The sequence below is a fragment of the Nasonia vitripennis genome, chromosome 2 (assembly GCF_009193385.2).
Source record: "Nasonia vitripennis strain AsymCx chromosome 2, Nvit_psr_1.1, whole genome shotgun sequence".
Taxonomy (NCBI): domain Eukaryota; kingdom Metazoa; phylum Arthropoda; class Insecta; order Hymenoptera; family Pteromalidae; genus Nasonia; species Nasonia vitripennis.
Window position 1 is genome coordinate 7,407,772 of NC_045758.1, and position 26,532 is coordinate 7,434,303.

The window sequence follows — 26,532 nt, forward strand, 5'->3', positions numbered from 1 at the left end:
ATAAACGACAAAGCGCACTTCGCCTCGTATATAATTAATCACGAGAGCGCCTTATTTTCAGCGTGCTCGAAGTGGAAATTTTGATACACAGCATTAGTATAAGGCTATTCATCAAGATTATCCTCGACGTTTAATGCGCGCACAGTCACGCGGCGCTCGGTACGCAACGTGTATTAAGAAATTCAAGCTAATAATAATCATCGCGTTTCAGCTGCGCTCCGCGTGCACTAAACAGCGCATCTTATGAACATCTTTGTACACGCGCTATAATTTGATTTCGCCTCGCGTTGCATGCCGTATACTTTGAGTAATTACCTGTCTGACGCATTAGTGGAATAATTCGTCCAATGAATGAAAATTCCTCTTATTCATATTTATCTGCTGCATTGTTAGTAAATAGTACAAATCCGTTGTACGAATAAGTAACCGCACGAGAGCTTTAGCAGGCGCGATAGCTCAGGGTTCCGAATGCAAAATTTATCCCGGAGCCATTATTGCCCCTCGCGGGGTACATCCCTCTCCCGGCTGGCGCCATTACGCCGCTTATCTCTTTCTTTGTCTCAGTCACGCTCGCACTTTTCCTAACTCGGACGCGAATTCTTTTTCTCTCCCGAGCCGATAACGAGGGCAATTTCCAGCCGATAAAGAAAATCGAACAACCTCGCTTTCGCGCTTATCTATATCCCGTAGCCCTTTCTCCCTCCTCCTCCTCCTCCTCCTCCACCGCTCGCACGGTAATCAGTGTTTATCAAGCTCACTCGTCGCCATATCGAGCGCGACCATCTGCTCTCTCTCCCTCTCGTTCGCCTCGGTGTACTCTCCCGGTGAATATGTATAGTTGATAGCGAACGAGCGTTGACACGAGCGCGTCGTCGTTTATTATGCGAGAACGTGCGCGCGACTCGCACAAATTCAATCATATCGCGCTTATAATTTCTCGTGCACCTGGGACCGGGCCATTCTCTCCCTGCCTCTCTGTCCCGCTCGCTTCGCCAAGTGCGGCAATTATCGTCGGTAATTGCCGGACAGGCGCCCCTCGTAATTGGATTGATCATTGAACAATGCTCGGAAAACATATGCGCCTCATGGCCGGGCTTCGCCTCACGGTTATTTATTGTCGGCGCTTAAAACAAAGCGTTTCCCATATCGATATGTATCACTCATAATTGGATTCCGCGAGTATTGCCTCGAGTTTAGCCGGTGCTGCTCGACTTATGAGTACGATTTCTGTTTCTAATATTTTAGTGCACCACAATTTTCACTCAAATCCCGGCGTATAAACTGTAGCGAATCAATCCACTCGCAACGGCACTCCGCGCAAATCGCTCGCGTGTCAAAAGTCCTCCGAAGAGCCTTTGAACGAGCTTCGCCACGGTCACGGTATTGCTTTCGAGTCTCTCACACCGTTTGGGGCGAAACACTCTGCGAGCGAGTAGCGTTTATCTAAATTGCACTCTCGGGAGAGAGAGAGAGAGAGAGAGAGAGAGAGAGAGAGTCCGTAGCCCCAGACGTGTGTGTACGGTGAGTAATTCCGCTCGCGGCAAAGAGTCACTCGGCGGCCGTCGAAAAGTATCGGCGATATTTTTATCTCGGCACGGCGACGTCGATTCGCTCTTCCATCTATACGTGTATATCGGCGACTCGGCACAGAGCCCCGAGACAATGGATAATCGAAGCGACCGCTACGTTGTGAATTCAGCGGACAGTGAAAATCGCAGTTTCCAATATCGGACTCGCTGGCAGAGTGTGTAGAGAGGGAGGAGAGGCCGATGACAGGCAGGCAAGAGCAGAGGCGCGGTTATATCTCTCTGGGTCATCGCGGTGGCGTGTGCCAGCCGACGCTCACTTCTTCGCCGTCTCTCTCGCGTCTTTGGCATACGGATTCCGTCTGCCGAATCTGTTGAATATTCGAGTTACTAAGCTATTTTTCAACAATATAAACAGCAAATTCTCTCAGGACTCTGCGCGTTTTCCCGAGCCAAAGGAAGCAAGCCATCTCTCGGCCGTCCCGATGATCGAGAGTGTCCAAGTCGGTCGCGCGTGTGATACAGCCCAGCAGGTATAGCCGTCGGGCGCCAGTCCGCGCAGCAGTAGCGACCGGGCGAAAAGCCGACTTGTCATTACGAGCCGATGAGCTATAGCGCAGTGCGCTAGCTCCGCTCTCTGCAGTGCACGCGGAGAGAAGATTCTTCGGCTCGATTAGTTTTGCCGGGGCCGCGAGTCGCCGCGAGATATGGCCGTCGTAAAGCACCGTGCTGCCGCTTCTCGTATCCCTGCGTATATAGAAACGCAGCGACGAGAAAGCGAGAACCCGCTGGTCGATAAGCTTTATTCCTGGCGTGAGGCTTATTCTCGCTTTCGCCGGCTTAGCCCGCGTACATCGCCGGGCGCAATTTTCACTCGCGAGCTGTAAAGATAAACATTTTCTCGCCCGCGAGCAGAAGGAATATATACTTCTGTGCTAAATAGCGGAAATGATTAATCGCGAAACTGGACATATTAATAGGCCGAGCTTACGCGAGCATAACCCGCAGAGAATGCCGTAAACAAACAATTTTCTCTCCGAAGAAATAGCGATAAAAGTGAGCCCTGATGCCTGGGTAATTCGAGGCGAAAGGCCCGTAAATTTCAATATTGATTAATTCATTCAGCCTCACCGCTCCGCCGTCGTCTCTATCTCCTTGCTCGAAGAAGCCCCTTATTTACCAGTGTAGACCTCGGCTCCCCTCCTACGTACACGCCGTCTTTTTTCCTCATCGCGGCGCAGCCTTCTCCGCAATCTTCCCCTCCGGTTCGCCCATTTTTAGCACAGAGAGAGAGAGAGAGAGAGAGAGAGAGAGAGAGAGAGAGAGAGAGAGAGAGCGGCAATTCGAGGAAAATGAAAAAACTTTTATGCACTTGTTTGTATTATGTAACAGCCGGCTTTATATTCGCGCCTTTTTAAAACGCGTGTGCGTTACTGCAGCAGGCCCGAGGAATCGACTTCGCGCCGAGAGCAAAGGGCGCTCTGCACCCTCCCTCGTTCCTCGTCTCTTTCTTTTACGAGGGCGTTTCCTATTACGCGCAATTTCCTCGTTTTTCATCGACGTTGCCGCGGCGGCGGCGCCGGGCAAAGGTGCTTCTTTTCTGTCGGCCCGCCGGTCGGGTGAGGCGCTGCTCCTTTTTTATTTGTCGCGGTGTTTTGTTACGCGTCGCCCCCCTTCCTCCTCGAGCTCGCTGATGGACGGCCAGAACGCGCGGATGTCGTTACGATGGCTAATTGATCCACGAAGTTTTTTAATCTCGCAGCGAGCTTTTTTACAAACGAGAACGTATTTCCACGCCCTGTACGTCTCGCCAGCGAGTTCTCTAACGCGCTCGCTTTTTCTTTGTGCTTCTTATTGCATTATTCGTCGTGTTTCTTTTTTCATTTGCTATCGACCCATCTCTTTCCTGCACGTGTGTTTAATTTCAAACGAGCTCGATCCGCTTTTAAATTGCATATAGATACCTTCGGCTTTGCGGATCTAATTAATTAATTAAAATTTGATTAAACCGATTGAATTCGTTATTTGATTTCGTTCCAAACCGAACGGGTTCCAAGTACCGTAAAAATAATAAATTAACTAGAAATCGCATACCAGTTCAGCGTCATTGTTGTTATCGGCTGAACAACGCACTCGAATATCGACAGCGTTTACACCCCCGCGCATTCTGTCGCTCTAACGCCTACGTCCACCGTATCTCGTCTGACCGGTTCCGGGTGCTACTACTGCGACGCAGGTTCGTGGCGGTCGTCTGCAACAATGCACACCGCACACGAGTTATACGAGCGTCGTCATCGGTGAAGATCGCACGGTGGTCGCGTTTCGGGCGAGCGGCTCGCTCCTCTTCCCCCTTACACCTTCCTCTCAATTCTGCGGAATCCCCTTTACGAGATCGCGACCGACCGCGTAAAGCGTGCGATATTGCGCGCGGGGGTGGCCAACGATAAAGGCCGCCGACCGAGCTTGCGCATAAAGCTTCTCGCGGGCGTAATTAAAGAGGCCGTGCGTGCTCGCGTGCGTTTCAATGGGCTCTCAATAGATAGGCAAACGCTCGTAAATTCTCTCCGAGCCGTAAAAGCCTATGCACGCGAGCGAGCGCTTTCACTTTCGAGTATATACTGTATCGTTTTCTCTGTCTGTCGCGCTACCCAAACCGATCGCGCTACGGTTCGAGATTTTTAAGAGAAACCCGATGCGACGATCATCAAGCGAGCGTAAAGTTTTCATGACTTGCGCAGGTGACGCGAGCCTTTTTCTTATGCTCTGTTACCGACGTAAGCTTGCTGAAATACAAACTTCTATAGGCGAGCATCTCAGCGCTACGGTTATGGAAACCGGCAGCGTAGGCTGCGTGCACGACGATCAAATGGGATCGATCGGGGCCGCTTCCCTCACCCCCAGCCGGTTACGGCTGATTAATTGGTGAGGCCCGGAACAGACGAAAACTTGGGAGCGTTTCGCTGTGGCCAGTTTGCCCTAGGGAGATGCGTCGTCTGGAAGGGTAGCCTGCTTTGTAGTAGCGGCTCGCTTGTATTTCGGGGACAGCTAACTTACGAAGGAAGCATTTTAGATGTCGCGGGTAATATTTGGTTGATAGTGTTCGCGTATAGTAATAATATAATTTGTAATTACTGTTCTCGGCGTGGGTTTTCTCCTCGTGAGACAATACGTGGAGTTTTCCCCACGTCACAGACTTCGGTCTGGACAAATGTGGGAACAGTAAGCGCGCGATTTATGTATATTTTTTCGGCTGCAGAGAGTGTACAGGACAAAGGTCGAGTTGTGCCGCGCACGTGAGGCCGCGTTGTTTTCGGGTTTGAGTTTTATGGCTTTTCCTCGTAGGAAAAGTATGTAGGCTCGAATTCGAATCTCGAGTAAGCGCATCTGACCAGCATAGCATCGGCTCGAGCGTGGGCCCGCGCTGTTGAGCCGAGCTGTGCGGCGCGGATGTTGGGCTCGAGTTTTATGGCGGATCGGATTAGCGCGGGCGGCGGTGACAGCTTCGACAACGAGTGCTTTGTTTTAGAGTTTTTGTGTGGATGAGTGTGGAGAAGGGAAATTTGGAAATTCCCAGCGACTGAAAAACGATCGGCGGCTAGCGGCGGGGTCGAGCGTCGATCGTCTGCGAGGACGGCTGCGGGGGAGTCAGTCGAGAGCTGAACTCCGAGCAGTGCGCTTCGCAATTTGTATTTTTGAATATAATTTATATTTCTTTTCTGATTTTATTTGTGTTTAAATTATTCTATCCTTTCTTCGCAAATTACGCGAGAATACTCTCGTGAGTATTAACATGCTCCGTTAACGATAGGACGAGGGAGAGAGAGAGAGAGAGAGAGAGAGAGAGAGCTTGCGGCATCGAGCTTCGGTTAGTCGGTGGAGTGCTCTTTTTACTCGAAGGACTTTGCGTTCCCCTCTTTTTTTTGATGGCGCATTGAGCTTCCGAGTGTATTGACATTGCGCTGTTGGACAGGGCCGGCGACAAAGTTAGGAGTTGGTTTTCGAGTTGATTGAATGTACGGGAAAATACAGTCTTGTTGAGTAGATTAATCCCGGCTCGTCCGACCGTTACGTAGATTGATGAAAGCTTCGCGGCCGTGTACAGCCTGCGCAACTGCGTCTAATCCTGTTAGCCGGCGAGCAACTTTTCCGGAAGGGATGAGTCGAATTTGCGTCGATTTTTTGTCTAGTTATACCTCCCATCTCTCTCCCGGCTTTTTTCACTCTTAAATCGTATATGCAATCAAAGCGTCGCCGGCGAACAAAGAAAAATTTATGGCTGCTCAGAAGTCCGTGAAAGTGGAGCAACAGTTTACGGCGCGGTATTAATACTGTTTCATTTTACAAGCTTGTTAACTGGGCCGACCGCGCCAGGAAATTTTTTTTACTGCAAAACTTTCTTCTCCTTGTCGAGCAAGAGTTATGGGACTTTTTTTTAAAGAGCGCACTTTTTCCAGCCGCGTAAAGCATGCATTTTCCACGTTGATGCTCATTCTTCGCGGATAAAGCCTACCATCAAGTCGGCTAGAAAAAAGCGTCGACGTGCCAATATACCAGCCGCTCGGACATCAGGAAACAGCGAGCTATTCCCCCATGAAAGTTATCGACTATACCGCAATGAAATCCGACTCTCCGGCCGAGTCCGAGTCGCGCGCGCGGCAATTGCATGCTCATTGGCCATTAAAGAGCGAGAGAGGACGAGACAACGAGGAGCATCGGCGCGCGACCGTTATTACACGGACACGGCACAGCAGTAGCATTTCTACCTACGGAACGAGAGAAAGGGAGAGTCGACGCGCACGAGCAAACACGCGGCGCGCATCGCTAATTTCCACGCTCTTAAAGCTCAAGCGCATGCGCGGGCTAATTACCGTGCTGCACCTCTTCCAACCGTAACACGTACGTGGATTGCGTGTGAGCTCGATCGCGCTGAACAAACGCAGCTGATGATGACTCGGCTCTGCGAATGCTGCCGGTGTGCTCGTATGAAAGACGAAAGAAAAGAGAACAATGAAGAGAGGGAGAGGCAAGACAAGCAGAATTGTATATAGAGCTCCAGAGAACCTGCGATGTTTGTCCAAGAAGCTCTCGAGCAAGCTCGAAACTTGGAGAAAGCCTAAGTGCCATTTGCGACGCATCATCCGGCGCATTCGAAGCGCGTCCCGGCTTCCAATCACCCAGCTGCCTCCGCCGTGCAACTTCATCCCGCAGCGCTGCGCAAGTTTCGATCATAGTTCAAACTTGGTAAAGGACCACTGGGCAAAAACAGCCTACACGTCGAATGACTCTCGGTTATACGACGGCAATCGAAACAACAAAAAAAGCTCGCGCTCGAGCTCCGTAAGCGGATTCGTCCCTCCGCGCTCTGTGGCAGAAGAAAACGATGGACTTCTCCAGCATCTTCTGACTTAGACCACTTCGTCCGCGTCATTCGTAAGGGGATTTCGAGGATATATCTCGCGGTGGTGGGTCGCACCGTACTCGCGCGTGCGACGTCTCCAAAGGTTTTGCTGCTGCGGAAAATCGTCCCTTTGTCTCTTTCTTCTTCCTCCTCTATACTCTCTGCAGCAGCGGTTTGAAAGATAAATACGAGAGTTGGTCGTGTGTGCTTCTAATGTATCGAGAAGTCGACCCAGATAAAGTTCGTCGAGTGTCGAGGACGAATGGGCGAAACATATTTGTGTGGGAGATATGTCACGTGAGCGATTTTTTTCTTCAACGACAAGCGACAATTTCCGCGTTCTGGTATACACAGCGGTACAGTGTGTTTATACTCGCGTCTCACGCGCGCTTAGAAAATAAGCATTTGCCGCAATTAAATCCCTCCGCCGTTCGCCGCAATTACTTAATCTGAGCAGAACAACAAACTTTTCAAGCTCCCTTCAAGAGCAGCCCGGTTCTGCCTCGTTTCTCGCGCGTCTAGCTCCGCACGCATTGTTCTCCCGTCGACTCGGCTTCTTGGCCGCATTGTCGCCGAGCCCGCGCGCACTGCCGCAGCCTTGCGCGCAGAAAAAGCAACCAGCCTATTGTCTCCTCGGGAGGCCGCCGCACCGTCCCGTCACAGCTGGCTTTTCGTATACGTCCGGCTGTCTTTCCCCAAGTGACCTCTTATCGGAAATAGCCCCTTCACCTCTATGTATATAGACACCGGTGGATCCTCCTTTTCCTCAAGCTCGGCACACGCACAGTTTTCAAGCTCACCCTCGCTGGGAAACCCATACAAAGCTTCCGGCGACGTTTCTCTTCTGGGCCGAACAGATCGTTTTCTCCAAGCCCCTCGACGAATACCGACTTCTACAGCACTTTGTTTATCCATCAGCTCTCCCTCTCTTTCCACTCAGTTTGGCGCGCTTTGTTTTACGCGGCCTTCGTGGTAACTCATTTTCTCCTCCCCCGCGCACGGCGAGCTTTCCATTATCCACGCCTCTTCCGCTATCTTCCTCGACGATCCGCACTCAATACTCGCGCGCTGTTGCTCCCGTTTCGCATTTTTACGGATACCTTCCGCATTCGGCCTCGCACTTGTGTATAGCTCTTTCTCTCTCTGTCCCGCGAGTCACAGCGGAAAAGCATGTGCGCGACGCACGTACTCCCGCTTGTGTTCCCGCAACGCGGCGAGTATAATTGTTCGCTCTCGGTCTGCGAGCGCGATTAAAACATTGCTTGGGCCGCTTTTGTCCGCGTCTTTCGTCTCGCCGACCGGCCGGAATTATCATTGCGCACCACTATACAGGTGTATTTGGTTTTGTCCCAGTGAATGCGCTCGCCGTAAGCTCCGGCTTTTTTCGCTCTTTCCGCTCGTCGTTTTCCCTGCACCCACTCTTTTTTTCTCTCTATGGTGATGGATGCACGGAGCTATCGGGGTTTGCTTGTTACGAGAACCGCTACTCCCGCGTTACTTGCACTAAAACGTTTACGGAGTCGTCAGGGACGTATGCAACGTTTTAGGAACTTTTATTCTGTTTCGTGTACGCTCAATTTTGTTGCGAAAGAGGTCGCGGGAGTGCCGCCGGACGGCAAATGGCATCGATAACGAGATCCGATATTTCATCGACGAATATAATATTTGATTGATTTGATTGATCACGAATATACGTTTTTCAATTCTTCTACGTAAGTCGATAACTAATTCCATTGTTTGATTACAGGTAAGCCGAGTTGTTTCAACGTCACTGCCATACGCACCGCATGTAAGTTACCATTCAACGCTACAGCTATACGTGATTGGTTATTGCAACGGATTGGGATAGCGGAATCCATAGTATTTTTTCGTTATTAGCACTGTTTTCATCTGGGATGAGAAAACAGTGCTAATAAATTGGTTCTACCGTAGTAGGCTGCGAGCTTTCGAATGCTATTTTTCCTTTGCAACTATGACCACTACAGTCAGCTCTATTTGGCATCGAGTCGATGGATGTACTCGAATCCCTCTTTCAGTCTGAAAGAGTCCTATACTCTCCACTGGCCTGTTACGAGCTTTTTTTCATTCGCGTTAAAACATTTCGAGAGCAATGAAGACAGGGGCTTTTTTGTCGATTGGATTCTTCTTCACCCATTTTTCAGACGCTGAAGTGCGCGCGATCGATGTACGCGTTAAATCAGTATAGACCAGCGCAAAAATTTGTCAAGCTCAAGAAATTGCGCTAAATTAGTCGCAGCGTAGATTTTCATTAAATCGCGTCACGCTAAGCCGGCTCTAAATATTCCCGGACAGGCTGCGGTACACGCCGGGCAAATAAATATCGAGGCGCGCGAGCGGTAATCTAAACAGCAATTTTCCTTCATTAATTCAATTAATCCCCTCGAAATGAAGCTACATCAATCAAAATGATGCCCTCACTCGAGCAGAAGGGATAGGATCGGAGAAGGAGGGCGTTTCTCCTCGGTCTAAAAAATTAATAAACCACCGCAGGAATGAAAATTAATAGGCCATTCGAGGCGCAGGTTTACGAGCCGCCCTATCCCTTCACCGAGGAGAGAGAGAGAGAGAGAGAGAGAGAGAGAGAGAGAGAGAGAGAGAGAGAGAGAGAGAGAGGGAGCGAGAGAGAGAGAGAGAGAAAGAGAGAGAGAGAAGACGCAGCACTCGTGCGGCGGTGCGGGGAACAGCTTCGCTCCCGGAGGATCAGGATCGCGACTTCGATACGCGGCTGCGGCAGAGAGAAAAGAGCGAACGAGGACGACTAGGTCGCGCGCGCGCGCTCTCTTATACGAGCTTTCATAAAAGTATTCCCGCACGCTTCGTTTCGCCGCCGCGCGACGGGCGTCGTAAACGCGCGGGCCTGGAACGTTTCCCGTGGCTGTATGTATATAGAGAGAGGCGCGGGCGAGGAGAGCCCGAAGCTCTTAATGTCCCGTCGTAATTTTGATGCCCGGCCATGAAAGGAGAAAGGAAGGAGCTCGCACTGCGGCTGAAACGAGCGGCGGAAAGAGCCGCGAGGAATCCTTATCGATTCTAGGCGCGAATTCAGCCGGATGTGTAACGCGGCTGCTGCTGCTGCAGGTGCGTGCGCTTGAATGACGAGGAAGATGTGTCGAGAGCGAGAGAGGGAAGATTCGCTTCCAAGGAGATTTTTTATGAACGTCCGCGGAATGGCTCGCAAGATTGTGCATGATTCTTCTCGAGAGAGGGAAAGACGATTGTCCCATTCCTCCGCCGCTTTCTTTTTCCGCGCTGTTGCGGCCACTTTATCGCCGCCGACCTGTTTGCGTCGTTCCGCAGAGAGGAAAGCGTGTTTTTTCTTTCAACTCGACGCTCTGAAATATGCGTGTACTGCCTTGAAATTCGAAAGCGCAAAGCAAAAGCTGCTATGTGCACGACGAAACGGTGGCATTTTGCGTGCGACCACGGCATTAAATTTTTAGCGAGTAATCAATGAAAGAGAGAGAGAGCGAGCTCTCAAACGGCATTAATTCCGAGCGGCATTTCGAGATTTGTAAAATGTTGATGAATCTCCATTCAGCGCTCGGGCATACATTCGAGAAGTCCCGCATAGAAGGGGCTGCGCACATGTGTGCGGGCAGCGAAATTTCGTGAAACGACAAAATTGCAGGCTGATTGCGTGTCTATTATTCAGTCATTACTCTCTCTTCCCCTCCTTCTCCTACGGCTCCCTCCTAGCTCAGCCTCTCTCCGCGAGCGCCAATCAAGCAGTACAGCCTTTATGACGTGAAATTATGAACGCCAATCCGACAGCGCTGTGCAGTCGACGAGCTGGCTATCCCGCTGCGGCTCGAATCGATTGTTCGCGGCGAGCAAGTCTCTCTCTCTCTCTCTCTCTCTCTCTCTCTCTCTCTCTCTCTCTCCCTGCAGTGTGGGATAGTAGCCTGGCGCGCAGTGGGATACCCCGCCGCGGCAGCGGCTATCGTGACAATGACGTGTAATCGAGCTGCAACTGACGTTCGCCCACCGCAACGTGTCGCAAAATTGTAGAATTGCTACTGTGGGAGAGAGCGAGTGCTGGTGTTCGGCTGCGGGGTTGTATGTATGTATGTGTATAACGGTAACGCGGACGATGCGCCGCGCTGATCGACGAGTGTTCGTTTTGCCGGACGCTCGTCGCGTTTTACGTAAATATGTGGCCTTGTGTTTTCGACATGTCGACTGCGGCGCGTCCGACCGGCTCAAGCGAGCCAGCCGCAGGCTAATTGGGCGATAAAGAACGCCGAGTTACTGCTGGTATAGCGACTGTCTTACATGTAATAGATACAGCTATCATATCTGCGGTGGTTGCTGAATTATTGAGAAGTTCTCGCTAACGCGATATCCGCGAGGGTACAGGCTCGAGATTCATAGCGTCGTAATAAATAGCGCCACGCCGCGCGAGTTTCATTAAAATTCGCGGTTGCCGACAAAAAATAAACTCGTCCGGCTGTGGGAGCGTTTGAATATTCATAAAGAAGCTGAGTAACCCGAGGCTCGCTGCCTAAAAAGCAAACTCCCTCCACACACGCGCGCTGAACCCGTGGCCAAGATCAGACTGGACGGACGGAGAGGGACAGGGAGGCGAGTTGACTAATTTAAAAAACGCAATTCCGCTAAACCGCCGTCGCTGTGTTTTTACATCCAGCGTAATACCATCGGCTGCGGTACTCTTCGCCGCGCATTTTCCCTAATTGAAAAACTCGATTCCTCAAGGCTCCGCGCTCGCGTGCATTATACACTCCGCGACTCTCTCCAGTGCATGTAAAGCGATCCGCGAGAGGCTCGCAAGCGCCGCACGGGAATAGAGAACGACGTCGTCGTCGTCGGCCGCCTACTCCGCGGGGAATATAAAAGTGTATCGCGAAATTATTTCCTAGAGACGTATTGTCTGAAAAGAGAGAGAGAGAGGGCCTACCTCGCGCGTATATATTATACGGCGGGGGGCGAGCTCGTATAGCTAAGCGCTATCGGGACCGAGCGCCGATACAATATCGAGCCATTATCGAAAAACATGGCTCTCATGTTATTCAAATTCGCGGATAAATCAAACCCTCGGCTCGGCGCCGCCGCGTATACTATACCGGCGTGAGACTCCCTGTAGATATATACAGCTATACTCGCGCAGGTGCACGGATGTAGGCGAGCCCGCTATGAGATACGTCCGACGCGTACAACTTGGAAGGGAGAATTCACTGAATTCAATTTGCTGCAAACTGCAGCTTTTTTCGAGCCGGCCGCCGCCGACTTGTCGATTCTCGATTTTGGCAAAACTCGTCATGTATCTTTTTAATTCTCTTTCTGAACGAGAAAAAAGCCTGCAGAACGAGTACTCGGCGATAATACACCTTCCCGAGAGATTATTCAGCGGAGAGGCCACGTCGATTACGGTATACGCTATAGCTCTCATTCCTCGCCGCCGCCGGTGAATAAAGATCTCCTCGGTGAAAACCGCGCTCGGTATAGCCATTCATACCGCAGGGCTATTAGCCGAAAGGGTATCGCGCATCGCATCGCGGCTGGAAAAACAGGCGTTGCTGGGGAAAAAAACTGCAGGAGGAGAAAGAAACGCGCGCGCGCGGCCTCGAGAGCAAATAAACGTTAAATGCAAAGCGAAAGCGGCGCTAAGCTATCTTAATTGGGGCCGGCGAAACTGTTTTCCTCTATACCTGCACGCTGATACCCCTTACACACGAAGAGAGAGAGAGAGGCTGCAGACAGTAGCTCTTTCATAAATATTCAAAGCTCGCGCCAGCGCTTAAAATTCGCAGACGCCCGAGCTTCTTAATCTTGACGGAATACAGCAGGCCAATTCCTATACGAACACACCGCGGGCTATCAGCGTTTGTTTTCCATTCTCTCCCCGTCTTTCCGCAACGGCCTCTAGTACTACCCCCTTCGAAGCTTGTTACATGTATATACCTATAGACAGTATCTGCATAGGGAAGCCGGGCGCGATCTTTAATTGCCGGAGCCCCTGCGAGCTTTCGCCGAGCGCTTATGAGCCCTTACGTATGCAGCGGGGATCCGCTTAAAACGATCGAGCTTTTCGCCACTGCACTGCAGAGAGCGACGAGCTTTTCGTTTCTTCGTCGTGCCGCCGCTGCCGCGCATACCCGATCGACCGACTCGTTCAGCGCTGCTTCCCCCCTGCGGCACTCGGAATTTTAATTCTAGGCTCTGCCCGGCTGCTGCCGCCGCTGTCCACGTCAGTGTATATAGAACGTGACTACCGCACAGCTCCTGGGAATTGCCGCTTCCGCGCTGATGGCGCCGGGGCCTGGTTATCGGATCGCGCCGTGCTCTCGAATCTGCGCGATCCGAAATTTCGAAAACGAGAGCACACGCGAAAGGAGGAGGTATTAAAAGTTTATCGCGATGACTTTTTCGGGGATTGCGCCCCTTGGATATATCCGGGGATTTTTATGCGAGTGTGCTCTTTGGGCCGATTGGATTTTTTTCGAGAGGGATGGAAAAAATTTTGGAAAACGTAACTACAACTCGCGAGCTTGCTAAAAAAGTGTAGAAACTCATTGCGGCGGGCAATACTATACAGGCAAAGTTCGCAGCGGCGACGGCGGCACAGTTTTCGGACGGCTCCCGTCGAGATCGAATTTCGCATTGTTATGTACAATAATGGGCTTGGCTCGAAAAAACGAGGAGGCAGAGCGAAGCCGACGAAATAAGCCGCGAGGGCTGCACGAGGACTCGGCAAAAAATCCGAGGCGCAAAGAAAACGAAAAAAAAACAGGAAAACAGAGCGGAATGAGCAGTAGCATGAAAAATTAGAGCACGAAACGAAGCGTGCGTAGGGGTATACCGTGGAGTGGAAGAGGGCGTTATACTCAATGCAAGTGAAACAGCCTCCATCTGCAGCAGCAGGAGAGCGAAAGTTTCCAATGAAGTTAGATACGGATCGTTCGCTCCTTTTAATTGGGTCGAATCGTATATCGACAAGCCGAGCGACGAGCGGTGGCGCCGTGAATAGAAGTTCTTAAGAAATTTAAGGAAACTCGAGCGGGCCCGTTGCAGCTCGAATCGTTTAATCCGAATTTCGCCAACTTCGCGCTGGAACGCTCTACTGTGTGCGTGAGTACGTAAATAAGGAACCAGTGGCGTTACAGCGCAGGCATGTACCGCAGCGATCGATGCTCGTTTCATCTCTACGCGCGTCTACCGTATACTTACGTCCTCGGATCCGTAACGGGAGCTCGTTATTCTTCTTGTAAGTAGGTTTCATAAGTTCCCAAGTTACTTGCTCTACTCTCATTATTCCAGCAGCTAGCTGCGCGGTATTGTACGCACGACTCGTAAACAAATTGGTAATTCAAGCCTTCGCTCGGGGAACTATGTTTGGGCTTGTATACGGATATTCAAGATAATTCCCTTATTTTAACACAATAACAGCTGAGCATTCGCCGACAGTCAGTCAATCGATGCCTCTCTCTGTCTCTACGCTTCATTATTCATATCATCTTGTAATGTTCTGTTCCTTAATCGTTGATATGAAATCGGATTTTTATTCGATCACAAGGAGACGAGGAAGGTTGATTTATTACAATTTTAAACGGCATGTGAAAGCTTAATGAAGTAAATCGAATTTGGAGATTTCTTGGAATGGTTATATAAAATGTAATTTTCAGAATTTTCTTCGAAGCGGAATATCAATTTTCGCGTCGATCGTTCCTTTATCATATTTGAACGTTTTAAATATTTGAACTACCAATAGAATCAGATATCTCATCGACGAGCTAACATTCAGCACCCCTCGCGCAAGTACGAATAAAAACGCGCAAAAAGTTCCGTATTGAAATTCGCTGAAAAATCAGATTGTGTAATTAAAAGAGCTCTTGATTAACAAAAAACAAAAAAAAAAGAAAGCAAATATACACGCGAGATCTCCACTTTTGCCGAATAAGCGAACGATATGCAGTCCGAATACTGATACTCTGCGCGTCGCGCATAACAGATGATCCACTTTCGCACGCGCGGACCAACGCCGACGAGCAGTTAATTAAAATCGGGCAAACAAAAATTTCGCGCTCCAGTGGGAATCGCCGCGATAATTGAGATCAAACGAGCGCGCGCTAGGAAGTCGCATCAATCCAACAGCGGAGCTGCTGATAGCGGGCTTGAAACTCGGGTAACGCGAGAGCTGCACGCGATGGCGAATCGCTTCGGCGCGGGGGATCCAATTTAAACACTTTGCCCGCGAGTTTATCCCTGCCGCCGCCGTTTCTCTAAAACGATTCCATTCCGTAAGAATCACCGCGCGAGAGCGGGAACTGTCGTTTGAGAATTCCCCACGGAGGGCGAGTAAGTGCGTGTCGGGCCAAGAGGGGCGCGGAGGAATGCCAGGCGGTTAGCGAGGAAATGCATAGGAGAAGGTTCGGGGAAAGTGCGCCGGCGAGAGAGAGAGAGAGAGAGAGAGAGAGAGAGAGAGAGAGAGAGAGAGAGAGAGAGAGAGATGGTAAGCGTCCAAGCGGAGATTCGGAAAAAAGATAGCGATTATCAGTCGGGCTGCGTCGGGGATATTTGATGTTTCTGAAAGCTGTGGCTGGGCGAAATTATAACTGACTATCCCCGGCTTTTTACCTTCGCATAATTTTCCAGCACGCGGGTTCAAAGCGTGTAACGCGAATGAGAGTAGCAAAGCGAGCCGAAACAGCGGAGGAGATGCGCCGAAGGGAATAAGACTTTGACAGGGCAAAATATAGTCTTCTACTCCGCGAACAGTCCGAATAAGCAAAGCAGCCTAGCTGTAGTCCCGAGGGTGAATTACCCCTTAGCCGAGCCTCGATATTTTGCCAAGAGCGATAGTTTACACTATCAGTGCACACAGGCAGCAGTGTAGGTTCGTGTTTGCCCTGGCCGGTGGGTCGCAGGTGCTCCAATAGCCTAAAAGTATACATTCGCGAGCGGGCTTAGCTTCGTTGGAAAAGCTGCGGTGTGCGCGCGGATTAGCATCTGGTTTGCGTCGTCGTTTAGTGGTCCGGCGCGAGCTGCTATCGAGAGCTCCGGAGAACGAGTCAAATACTGCCGGCGAATTTTCTCAGGAGCCGCGTGGTCGTTTATTTTCACGGGGATGGGGACAGATGCGCTTTGGGTAAATTAAGCTTCTAAACGTCGTAGTGGTGTGCAAAGAGGACGCTGCTTGATAGTTTTTTCACATGCTTTGAAATAGTGCAGAACGTTCAGCAGATTCAGCTGACAAAATCAAATAACGCGGAGCATCATCGCATCACGCGATAGCCATCTCATCGCGTCGCTCTTCGAGCCAGATAAACAGTTTCCACAAGCATCTATCTCTCTGGATCTCGGGACATAAATCGAAATATTTCCACCTTCTGCCAAGAGGATCGGAAGCCCTCTTAAAATTCTCGCGCTGTCCGCTCATCTCTTTTCCTTCCGCACGCGCGCGCTCTCTCTCTCTCCCTCTCGAGTGCAGACCGCGGAGTCCTCTCGTGCTCCCGGCGGCGAGATTCGCAGCCGCCAGCCGAGTGCCAAAACCGAAGAAGGATTTATCTATTGGTGCAGCCGAGAGCTTTGCCGGACGGACGCGTTTCGGAGCTGCGGCCGGGCGCAGAAACCTCCTGAGGACTTTATCGTGTCGCTGATGGAGATAAATGCGATTTTCCGGCTGCGATTTTTTCGTCCTTCGAGATGCTCTTCCGAAAACGTATTTTATATAATATATGGCTGAGGTTATTACCGTGATCTAGTCGGGCGATCGGTGTGCGCTGAGTTTTCTGGAAAAAAAATATAAAATTGATTTGTAGCAATAACGTATAAATTTCTGCAATGCAATGCAATACTGTAATTATCGTATTACTTGATTAAGAGAAATTCGAATGAACTTTATCGAATTGCACTTCAGAAATGTTGAAATAATGCTAAACATAAAAAAATAAAAGGAAAGCAAAAAGCCTCGTTATCGTCCATCGTTCGATTTGAAATCAGATATTCGGTTTTATTATTTCAACGGTAGATCGATGCTCGCTCGGCATATTCCGAGTATTAATTTGACTGTAGCTTTATTACACATTTTTCTCCAATAAGACGCAGCCTATATAATTAGTCCACTATCCAAGTTAATTAACCTTTCATCAGTTAACGATCATTTGACCGGGATTTCGAAGCAGGTCATAAACTCCAACTGATCTAACGTTACAATGTATGCAGTGAGACTATCATCCCCGAACAGCTGCTGGAAAGTTCATCTCAAAAATACGATTCCCCACCAAAGACACATCTTCATTTCCGCCGAGGTCCGCGGTATTGCAATATACGAACACAGAGATAGTAGCTATACGCGCTCGTGAGGTAGTATACACACACGCACACGCACTATGCGCGGGCTCTTTATTAATTAATATGCATTAGCGCGAATGAGTCCGCTGCACGGCACTCGCTTACTCGCGGAGATGCTCGTTTTATGCTAATGCGTGTGCGTCGTCGAAGTTTTGGCGGCGGGCTGCAGCATACGCGCGTCACCCACCTTCGCGCATAATAAGGCTCTTCTTGCCGGCGCGCGCGCGCGCGCGAGTACTTGTCATCCCTGCATTATTTACTTTTTGCTCCGCTTCCTCTATATACCTATATATTATTGTACACAGCCTTACGCCGTCGTGATGATGCACGGCTCGCGGGCTGAGTCGAACTTTTGCTCGCGGCAGCCTTACTGCGCAGCGATGCGCGCGACTTCGATCGCTTTGGATTTCCTTATGTGTGTGTGTGTGTGCGCAGCTAAGGGAAAGTTGGAAAACTTCGCCGTTATCCGGCTCTCGGCTTTTTTCTCAGCGATTACACGGGACATTAGGGATATATCGCCGTTGTTATTGGATTTGAATTAGAGCTCCGCAGACTTTTTCCCGCGAGCCGATGGCACGTAAAATTCGTCTGCGCGCGGATAATCCATTATATATAAACGGTAATCGCCAAAGATACTTCGACACGAGTGTTTCGCGGTGCAGTACACGAGCACTACTGCGCTGATAACGCAGAAAGCCAATGCGTGTCGGCGGTTTAATAAACAATCCGCTCGCCTTTATTATTCACTTCACTAAAGAACGATCTTTTTCCCATCCGCTTATACACCGCCGCGACCATTAGCGCGTGAAAATTTAATCGCCGCGGCTCTGATGCCGAATCGGAAAAAAGGCCGAGCGCGCGGGTGCTAACGAGGAGTTCGCTGACCCAAGTGTGCGCGGCATTGTTCTTTCCGAGTTAGCGCGTGTCTCGAATATTATATGAATATAGCCGAACGTTGATGCAGTGACTTTGGCGGCCGATTTATCCGCGACGCATATTAATAATTGTCCCTCTAGGTCCGACTCTCCGATCCGCCACGGTGTATATATATATATATATATATATATATATATATATATATATATATATATATATATATATATATAGCGCACGCAGCACAGCCTAGGGCAGCAATAGCAGCAGTAGCAGTAGCGGCCCTACATGATTTATCGTCATTAAGGTGGATTTATCGGCGCATACTGCGGCCCGAGCTCTCGCGCAATCGGCGCTGCCCGATAAATCACGCGGGCCGGCCCAGGTTTTCAAGGATTTACGGGTCAGTAGAAAAGCTCGCCGATGAGAAGATGAGAGGACCGCGAGCGCGCGCACATATATTCCCCGAGCAACAGCAGCAGTCGGGAAATTGCGACGAAAGCGCTGCCTTTTTTCACTCCTCGCTCGCATACGTCCGTCGCGCTCGATCGCGGCGCTTGACGTTTTCGTGATATCGAGGAAATAGAATAATCTCCTGGATTTCGCGGCCCCCGTATATATGGTGATTTACGCCACAGCCGCAGCTGCCGCATCTCTCGCTCTGGCTCTCTTTTCCCTATATACTCTGCTCGGCTCGCCGTCACGCGCTCGACTTATGAATATGCATCGCCGCTAACTGTTTGCTTGAGAAATTATGGCTGTTCTTGATTCACAATGGCCATTTTTTCCGCGCGCGGCCGTTATCTAAGTTAATCGCGCTACAGCCTACTGCTGAGGTTTTAGTGTTTCTCGAAAAGCGAGAAATATTGCTTTTTTCCACGCAGTATGCAGCGAACGATTGATTATAAAGGTATACCGTGAAAAAGCTTCGATCGAGTTAAACAGCCGGTAAACGCGGTAACTTTCATCGGAGAGAAACGTTCGTGCATCAGGTGTATTTTATTCGATTGAATTAATTAAGAACACGAATGTTTATCGTCGGGTTCGCCCGTCGGTACAATAGAACATGCCGAGGGGGAATAACAAAAAGTTAACGCGTTCCGCGCGAGCAGAATAATTCTCGGCGGCATTATTTATAAAAGCTTAATTTGACTCGCGCGCAGCGAACTCGTGAATTGAGGATTGCTCGGAAATTTCGCTGCGCCAGAAAGCCTTCTGCAGAGAGATTTCTCCCAACTTGAGCCTGCACGCGCGGAATTGAAATGCATCCCGCGCTCGCTACCGCTGCGCGATGTACTATGTAAAATTCCGGTAATTGTATGCGACGCGTCGCCTCGTCATATACGCTATATACGAAATCTCATTGATTTACGTTTGACGCATGCTAACGGCGAGCGTCAGCCGCAACTCTAAAAGCAGCCGCTGGTCCGCTGTTTGGGCATCATTTGCTTCGGCGATGATAATAACTGCGACAAACGAAAACCGATTAACGACGGAAGGACAGATGCATTGATTGCTGCTGACCTTCCAAATTCGTAATGGCCGAATTCTGTGCGCACACAATATGCGCTCGTAGCGTTACATGTGTGTATAACTCGAATCAGCGCGGTCGAATATCGTGTGAGAACAGTGAATTTAATCGGAAATGTTTTTAGTTGAACGACAATACATTATCTCATGGTAAATTCATCCGGTGTTGAAATGATATTTGCTAGATGCATTAAAATTAAGCTCTTCAATAATTAATAGTATTGCGATAAGATTAGTACATTTTACGAATTTAAACGAATTATATCATATAAATCCGAATAAAATCACGTTAAAATTTCCGATGCGTGTACGCAAGTGCGATTTGTTTGAGAATTGATAGACTAGCGTGCACGAAGCTCGTGTATAGCGAAAAGAAACGATTTCCCTTGTTCGCGCGATTTATTTCACGACGTCGGGACCAGTATTGATTTGCATCAATATTTGATACAGCAAGAACGAAGCAGTTCGATGCCTCTTCGAAGCTTACACCGTAGCAATTTGTTTTCGATTTCTTTGTGTTTATACCAGCCTCAGCGTTTCCTCGAAATGATCCGTTTTATTTCGAGTAAATATTTCTGATTGACGAGTAAGCCTGGGGCCGGACTCAGAGAAGCAATTAATAATAACGTGACCTTTCAGACCATCCCTCTCGATACGCCTCTCGATTTTCCTCTCCCTCTTGCTCAGCTTCCTCGAAGCCAACCTCATCTCTGCCTTTCTTCCCTCCGAGTGCCATTATCTTCGAGGCGAGACGTGTCCCGGCGGCGCGCGTTGACTTTTCCGCAGCAGCTCCGTATACCTATACACAGCAGAGCGTCGCCGTGTCGCAGTCCAGCTGCAGGAAAGTCTCGGCCGTTGTTCTGCCGCGGCATCGCGACGTTGTCTCGATTAATTGCCGGAGAAAAGGGTCTGCCCCAGCAGGGGGCTGCAGCCGCACCATCGGGAGAGAGAAAAACACAAGAGAGCGACACTCAGTTGAGGAACGCCAAGTTTCCCCTTTGATCTCGGCAATTTCATAACTGCAGCCAGCGGTGTACAGCGGTTTCTTTATCCTTCGGTAATCAATGCTCGCTGCTTCTCGAGTTTCCTTATTTCGCTTCCTCGATGTCTTTCCTTTTTCACGTCTCGCTCTTCGGACGACGTTCGATGGGTATACACTGCACGGAAGGCTATGCGGAAAATGGAACTTTGTAAACAACTCGCCTTTATGTGCGCGCGGGAGAATAAAACGACGGAGGATGATTCTTTGAACTCTCGCGATATTGTGACTCGCTCTACTCGCCCAGCTGTATGCGAGAGAGAGAGAGAGAGAGAGAGAGAGAGAGAGAGAGAGAGAGAGAGAGAATATTGGACGTATCGCGTTGCACATACTATATGCTCTTGCTCCGTGTGCACTCGCTGAATGTGAGTTATTTATGGCTCGAGAGAGAAAGATTGTTTCCTTCTCTCTGCTGCTGCTGCTGCTCCGTGGATTGCGCTCCAGCCGGTGTCTCGTCATTAGCGGTAATAGCCCCTTCGATTGTTCCCGCGAAGTGAACGCAATTAATTTAATGGTCATTTTTCAGGACGGATAGGTCGTATTATGGAATCAGGTGAAGAGCGTCATTTATGGGAAACTCGATAAACGGGCTTTATTTAGCCATTCATGGACCAAACATTGTTTGTCTGGCGAAATCGCAAATTAAAATATAATTGACGCTGGTATAGAGGCTTTTTAATCGAGTGGCGGCAATGGATGCGGCTCGGGAGCGATGAGTCGAATCACAGTTGAAACGTTCGTTATCTCTTCCAAACAGACACCGCAGCGAGAGTATGCAACCAAAGCGTCGTCGCGTGGCTCCTTTCGAAAATCAAGCCGCGAGGCATTTCACAGCCACAGGTAAGGGCGAGCAATCCTCTTTCCGCAGCTGAGTCACTTAGTCGCGATTGAAACGCGCTGCGGGGAAACAGAAGCGAAATCTCGCCCGACGACAAAAGCTCCTCGCGCTACACACGCGGTGACACTGTCTCGCCTCCTAATGGTTTCCTAACGAGCCGCGCTGTATACCTGTGTCTATGTGTGTGTATAAATGTCTGCTGGGCGCGGCTTATTATGCTGATTACCGCTCGCTCGCGCATGTATGTATTAGGTGGCACACACAACACCGACGACAGCTCGAGACAAGAGGGGGGGGGGGAGAGCAGGAGTGTATACAGGTATACACGATAAATGTGTGTGTGTAGATAGGACGGCTCCGGAATACGTCGGTGCGCGCGCGGGCGCGTCAATGCTTCATTAAGCGGCGAGGCCGCGGGAACTTTCCTGTATATACTATACACACAGCGCGTTGGCTGTGTGTGTGTGTGTGTGTGTTGGTGCGTAAGTATGTGTTTCTGTACGCGATCGACGTCCGGCCGCGAGTCTCGAGTGTCATTCGGCTCCGACGAACGCAGCTGTTCTCCCGAGCGCTAAACTTGCGGAGATTCGCGCGCTTGCAGCCGTGTATAACGTGCGCGTGCCTTTCGATTGTCGCTGTTTGTGTCGCGCGAATGCTTTGCTGCAGGCGCGAGCTTCGATCGATCCGTAACTCTACATACACAAGTCTCGCTCGCTGTCTTTGATGGAAAGTTTGATTAAACTATCAGCCGCAGTACGAGATGAAGGGCCAGGAGGAAGCGAAAGGTTGGTGTGATCAACTCGTTATAATTAAGACAGCGAATTCCGCGGCGGCGGTATACGAGGCGCGACAAACAACTAATTGCACTAGAGGCCGAGTAACCGCCGGCGGGGGAGAATCCGTCTAAAAACGCCGTTAACGAGAATAGTTCCGGTAACTCGTTTCCTCCCGCGAGCGCGAGATGAAACCATCGTCGCAAGCTCGCGCTTCATTAAACGCCCTGGCGCACGAAACTTATAGAACAGCTTCCCCAAGACGGAAGATTCCGGAAGAGAGCTCGTCTTGGCGCAGCTTTTAACTCGCGGCAACAATCTGATTAGAAGCGTCGCTGCGGCGTTGCTATACACACACACACACACACACATACGCGCGTATCGCAGCCTTAAATCGATGCCCCGCTTTCGCGCGCGGAATACAACGCCTGTATACAGCCGCGGCGATCAACGAGGTCAGAGGGCCAGAGTCGGAGACACCGGAAAAGTGATCCCTGGCGCTTGTTTTCCTCGAGCAGCGCTCATCACGGGGGGCGCCGGATGCACCTTAATTATGCAGCTGGGAATTCATTCGGGGAGACAAATATCGTCGAACTGCGCGCTCCGTGTCCTCACCCCCTTCTCTCCCTCGATCGACCAATAATTCAGGCGCTCGAGTTCTCCACTGAAGGGAGAGGGAGCTTCGGCGCGAAAACACGAGCTCGGAACAAAGAGCATCAGTCGGAGGGGTGGGAGTTCCACGAAGGGTCAGCAGGAGGAACACTGACCCGGATGGACGAGAGCGAGGGGGCGAGAGCTTTGCAAGTTCAGCGCTCGAGTGTCCCTCTCTGCTCATTTGTTCTCATTGTAATATGCACGCGCTGCACCCTTGTCTCGCTAGCCTACATTTTTACAGCCACATAATGGCAATCCGAGAACGGAAGACAGTCTCGCGTGTGTTGTACTCGGCGCGCTGATTTGTTAACCGGAGCTGGCCGAGCTTGAATTTTATGCAACTTTTTTACTCGAGCTTATATTCGCGGAACTCGCGATCGATCGCGTGCCGAATTGCATTCTTTTAGCTCGTGTTATTTTTCACTGAAAATATCAGGATTATCTCTTGTAGAGATAAATCGCAAAAATGTTGCGCTCGCTTCGTTATGGCTTTCCTGGAAATTTGATATTCGGGTTAAGTAATAGCGCGTTACACGCGCCTGGGATTCGAAATTGATCGGCGCGTGTGCGTACGCTCGAATTAATGTATGGCAATTTGAACGAACTCGATACGAGTGTGTGTGCCGTTTTATAAGCCTGTTTTTGTGAACATAAAAAAAATTGCTGTTGCAGGTGCCATGATGGACGCAGAGGCAGCCCTGCTCGAGGGCTCCCCGACGATGTCGACGATTTCGTCGGACTTTACCGATCAGACGTACGTGGATGCCGGTACGCCGGACTCGGCCACGATGATCTCGCCCATGTTTCCCTGCAAGAGCTTCGACGGGGACGAAGAGGAGCTCACGCCGAAGCTCGTCCTCGGCCGGTCTGTGGCGCGAAAGCCCAAGCTCCGTATAAGACCGCCCTATCTCATGATCTGCATCAGCATCATTGAGGTATTCCGCAGATATAGCTTCTTGCTTCTCTACACTCGACTAAAAGTTGCGAAGTTCGCCCAAGGCGAATCGCGGAAAAAAGTGTATCGAATTATTTCGCGGCGATGTCGCGCGTCAACTTGGCCGTGTCGCGTTGACCTTGCGTCCTCCTTCTATATACATACCTATATACCGCGCTCGCGGGTCGATAATAATTCCGTTGGCCTCGCTCGGCTTCCTTCGCTCCCCCGGAAACTTGCTGCGCACGGGGAAGAGAATCCGAGCGCGGACAAAATGCATAAACTTAAAACCGCAAAGTTAAACGCGGCCCTAATTTGCGCGTGACGTCCCTTGCCCCCGCGCGGGAAACTTTGGACGTGGATACATACACACACACCGCAGCGTGTGCAGGGAATGCATGTGCGAAATTTTATCGGTTTGCAGCTGCCGGTCGACTATCGATTAGGCGGCGACGCGAGCTCGGGTTTACGCTCGTTGGGATTTGCCGCTTGGCTCGACACACGGGCTCTGCATACGTATACAGTTTTCCATCGAAAACGGCTCTCTTGTAACGGCTTTGACAAGAGCTACAATCAAGGCGAGCGTTTTTAATTCGACTTGCGCAAAGAACCAGACGCGGGGCGCGATAAGCTCGGAAGAGAAAAATACGATCCTGTACACACAGGAGTAGAGGATAGCATGAGGGCTTTGCGAGAGAGAGAGAGAGAGAGAGAGAGAGAGAGAGAGAGAGAGAGAGAGAGAGAGAGAGAGAGAGCAGCAGCAGCAGCTCCGGTAAAGGGATTTAGCGTTAATGAGCGTAAAGGAGACGTGGCAAATGAGAGAGAAAAGGCGCGCCTCTCTCGCGGATTGCATGTTTACGCGCGCGCACCAAGGGGGGCTTTAGTCGCGGAACGCGAAATGCGCGAACAATGCCGTGCGCTCGCGAGCAGCGGAAATAGATGTTCCGCCGCGAGCTCATAATGTAATAAGCGCCGAGGATTACGAAATGCTGCAGCCTCCTATCTCTACTTGGCCGCGCTAGAGAGAGAGAGAGAGAGAGAGAGAGAGAGAGAGAGAGAGAGGGGGAGAGAGAGAGAGAGAGAGAGAGAGAGAGAGAGAGAGAGAGAGAGAGAGAGAGAGAGTGCCCACTCGAGTTGGATGTATGCGCGCTTTTGCGGTTTAGTGTGGAGTTTACGCCATTGGTCGTCGCGACAAGTTGACGGATTTTCGCGGAGGCTTATTTTTTCACGGGATGATTACTTACTCTGCATTATATTACATCAATCGCATATGAATATTTGTGATATATGAATCAACGAAACGAGAATCGGGTTACTTTCAGAAATGCATTGAAATGAAAAGTATTGTAATATCCATCAGTGTACCAAATATACTATCGTTTTTAATTGAGAAAACAAATTCCATACAGGATATGCAGAGAGACTTGCAGAATCTATTATTCTCGGTACATACTATAATTACATTCTCGCGAAACGCGATTCTCGGTAGAATAATATGTTTACTCTACTGGTGATGATATTCTCGTTCGCGTATACGATTCCGCGTTATTCAATTTAAATATATATATATATATATATATATATATATATATATATATATATATCATCTCAATCACCTAGTCAATATTGACGCTAATATAATTCCTCGTTAATATGTATATATTCCAATGTAATTGACAGACTGCATAACAATCGCAATAATATAGAGAGCCGAGTTTCACGAAACTCGTCGATCCGAACGAGTATAATATAACACAGTCGACGAGCGCACCGAGCGCCTATATATAGCAAAAGTTAATCACCTAATGCTCGATACAATTGACCGTCTCTATATATACAGCGACAGTAATAAAGCCAGGAAAAAAGCGCAGGCGCGTGCCCGGAATCCCCGAACAGCCTCGCCCAGCTCGATCCACCGCGCCTGTATACATGTATGTATATATGTGTATACAGGTACGCGCTTCGCCGAAATTAAAAAGGACAAGCGAGGCAGCGCGTGCGATGTGTTTCCGGGCCGCCGTCGCGTGTATGAGAAGCAAAAATTCATCGCGCGTCGATCCTCCGAAAATGAAATATCGAGGCCGCGCGCGAGCGACGAGTGGCTCGAGAGCGAGCTAGCCCGCGCTAATAAATTAATATCCCTCAACAAGCGCTCGCGAGAGGCGAAGCCTGCTGCTGGTGGGGGGGGGGGGGCGTAATAATTATTTACAGCCGGTGCCCCTGCACTCTTCAATCTTCATTAAAGCTCGCCGGAATGTGCATCAGCGGCCGTCCGGGCGCGACGATGATGGAACTCCAAACTGCCGGCGTTTCTCGTGTAATATGCGTTTACCTTCTCACTCGTTCTCGGCTGCTGCGCAGCCGTATAGTTATATACTAGATTTGGACCGTGCAGGTGTCACGCGCCGTTATGTTTAGCTCGAGAGGGTCATCCGTTGAGCCCTTGAGAACTTGCTGTCCGCGCGTCGAGAGCTGGCGCAGGAAGGGAAATTGGCAGCGCGGCTTGCGCTACGACGCCGAAATTCGTTGTAATCAGGCGTTGAGCCGAATGAGATACTGCCTGCAATTTACTCGCTGTGCGAGCTCGTGTATACAACGCGTGTTATGCAGAGGCCTCGGCTGAAATAACCGCGCGGAC

At 50.0% G+C, this 26,532-nt stretch overlaps 1 protein-coding gene across 10 annotated transcripts in view; it reads left to right on the forward strand.

Moving 5' to 3' along the window:
- Positions 1-26,532, forward strand: part of LOC100118600 (protein rhomboid) — a 167,623-nt gene that overhangs the window by 135,951 nt on the left and 5,140 nt on the right. For 9 of the 10 annotated variants that reach the window (XM_031922531.2, XM_032597067.1, XM_031922529.2 and 6 more), the window contains one exon: positions 23,633-23,895. In XM_031922531.2, coding sequence (XP_031778391.1) covers positions 23,638-23,895 — 258 coding nt within the window. In that variant the 5' untranslated portion in view covers positions 23,633-23,637. Of the gene's footprint in view, positions 1-22,060; positions 22,319-23,632; positions 23,896-26,532 lie in introns of those variants that run through there. The other variant, XM_001602482.5, reaches the window with a different exon arrangement.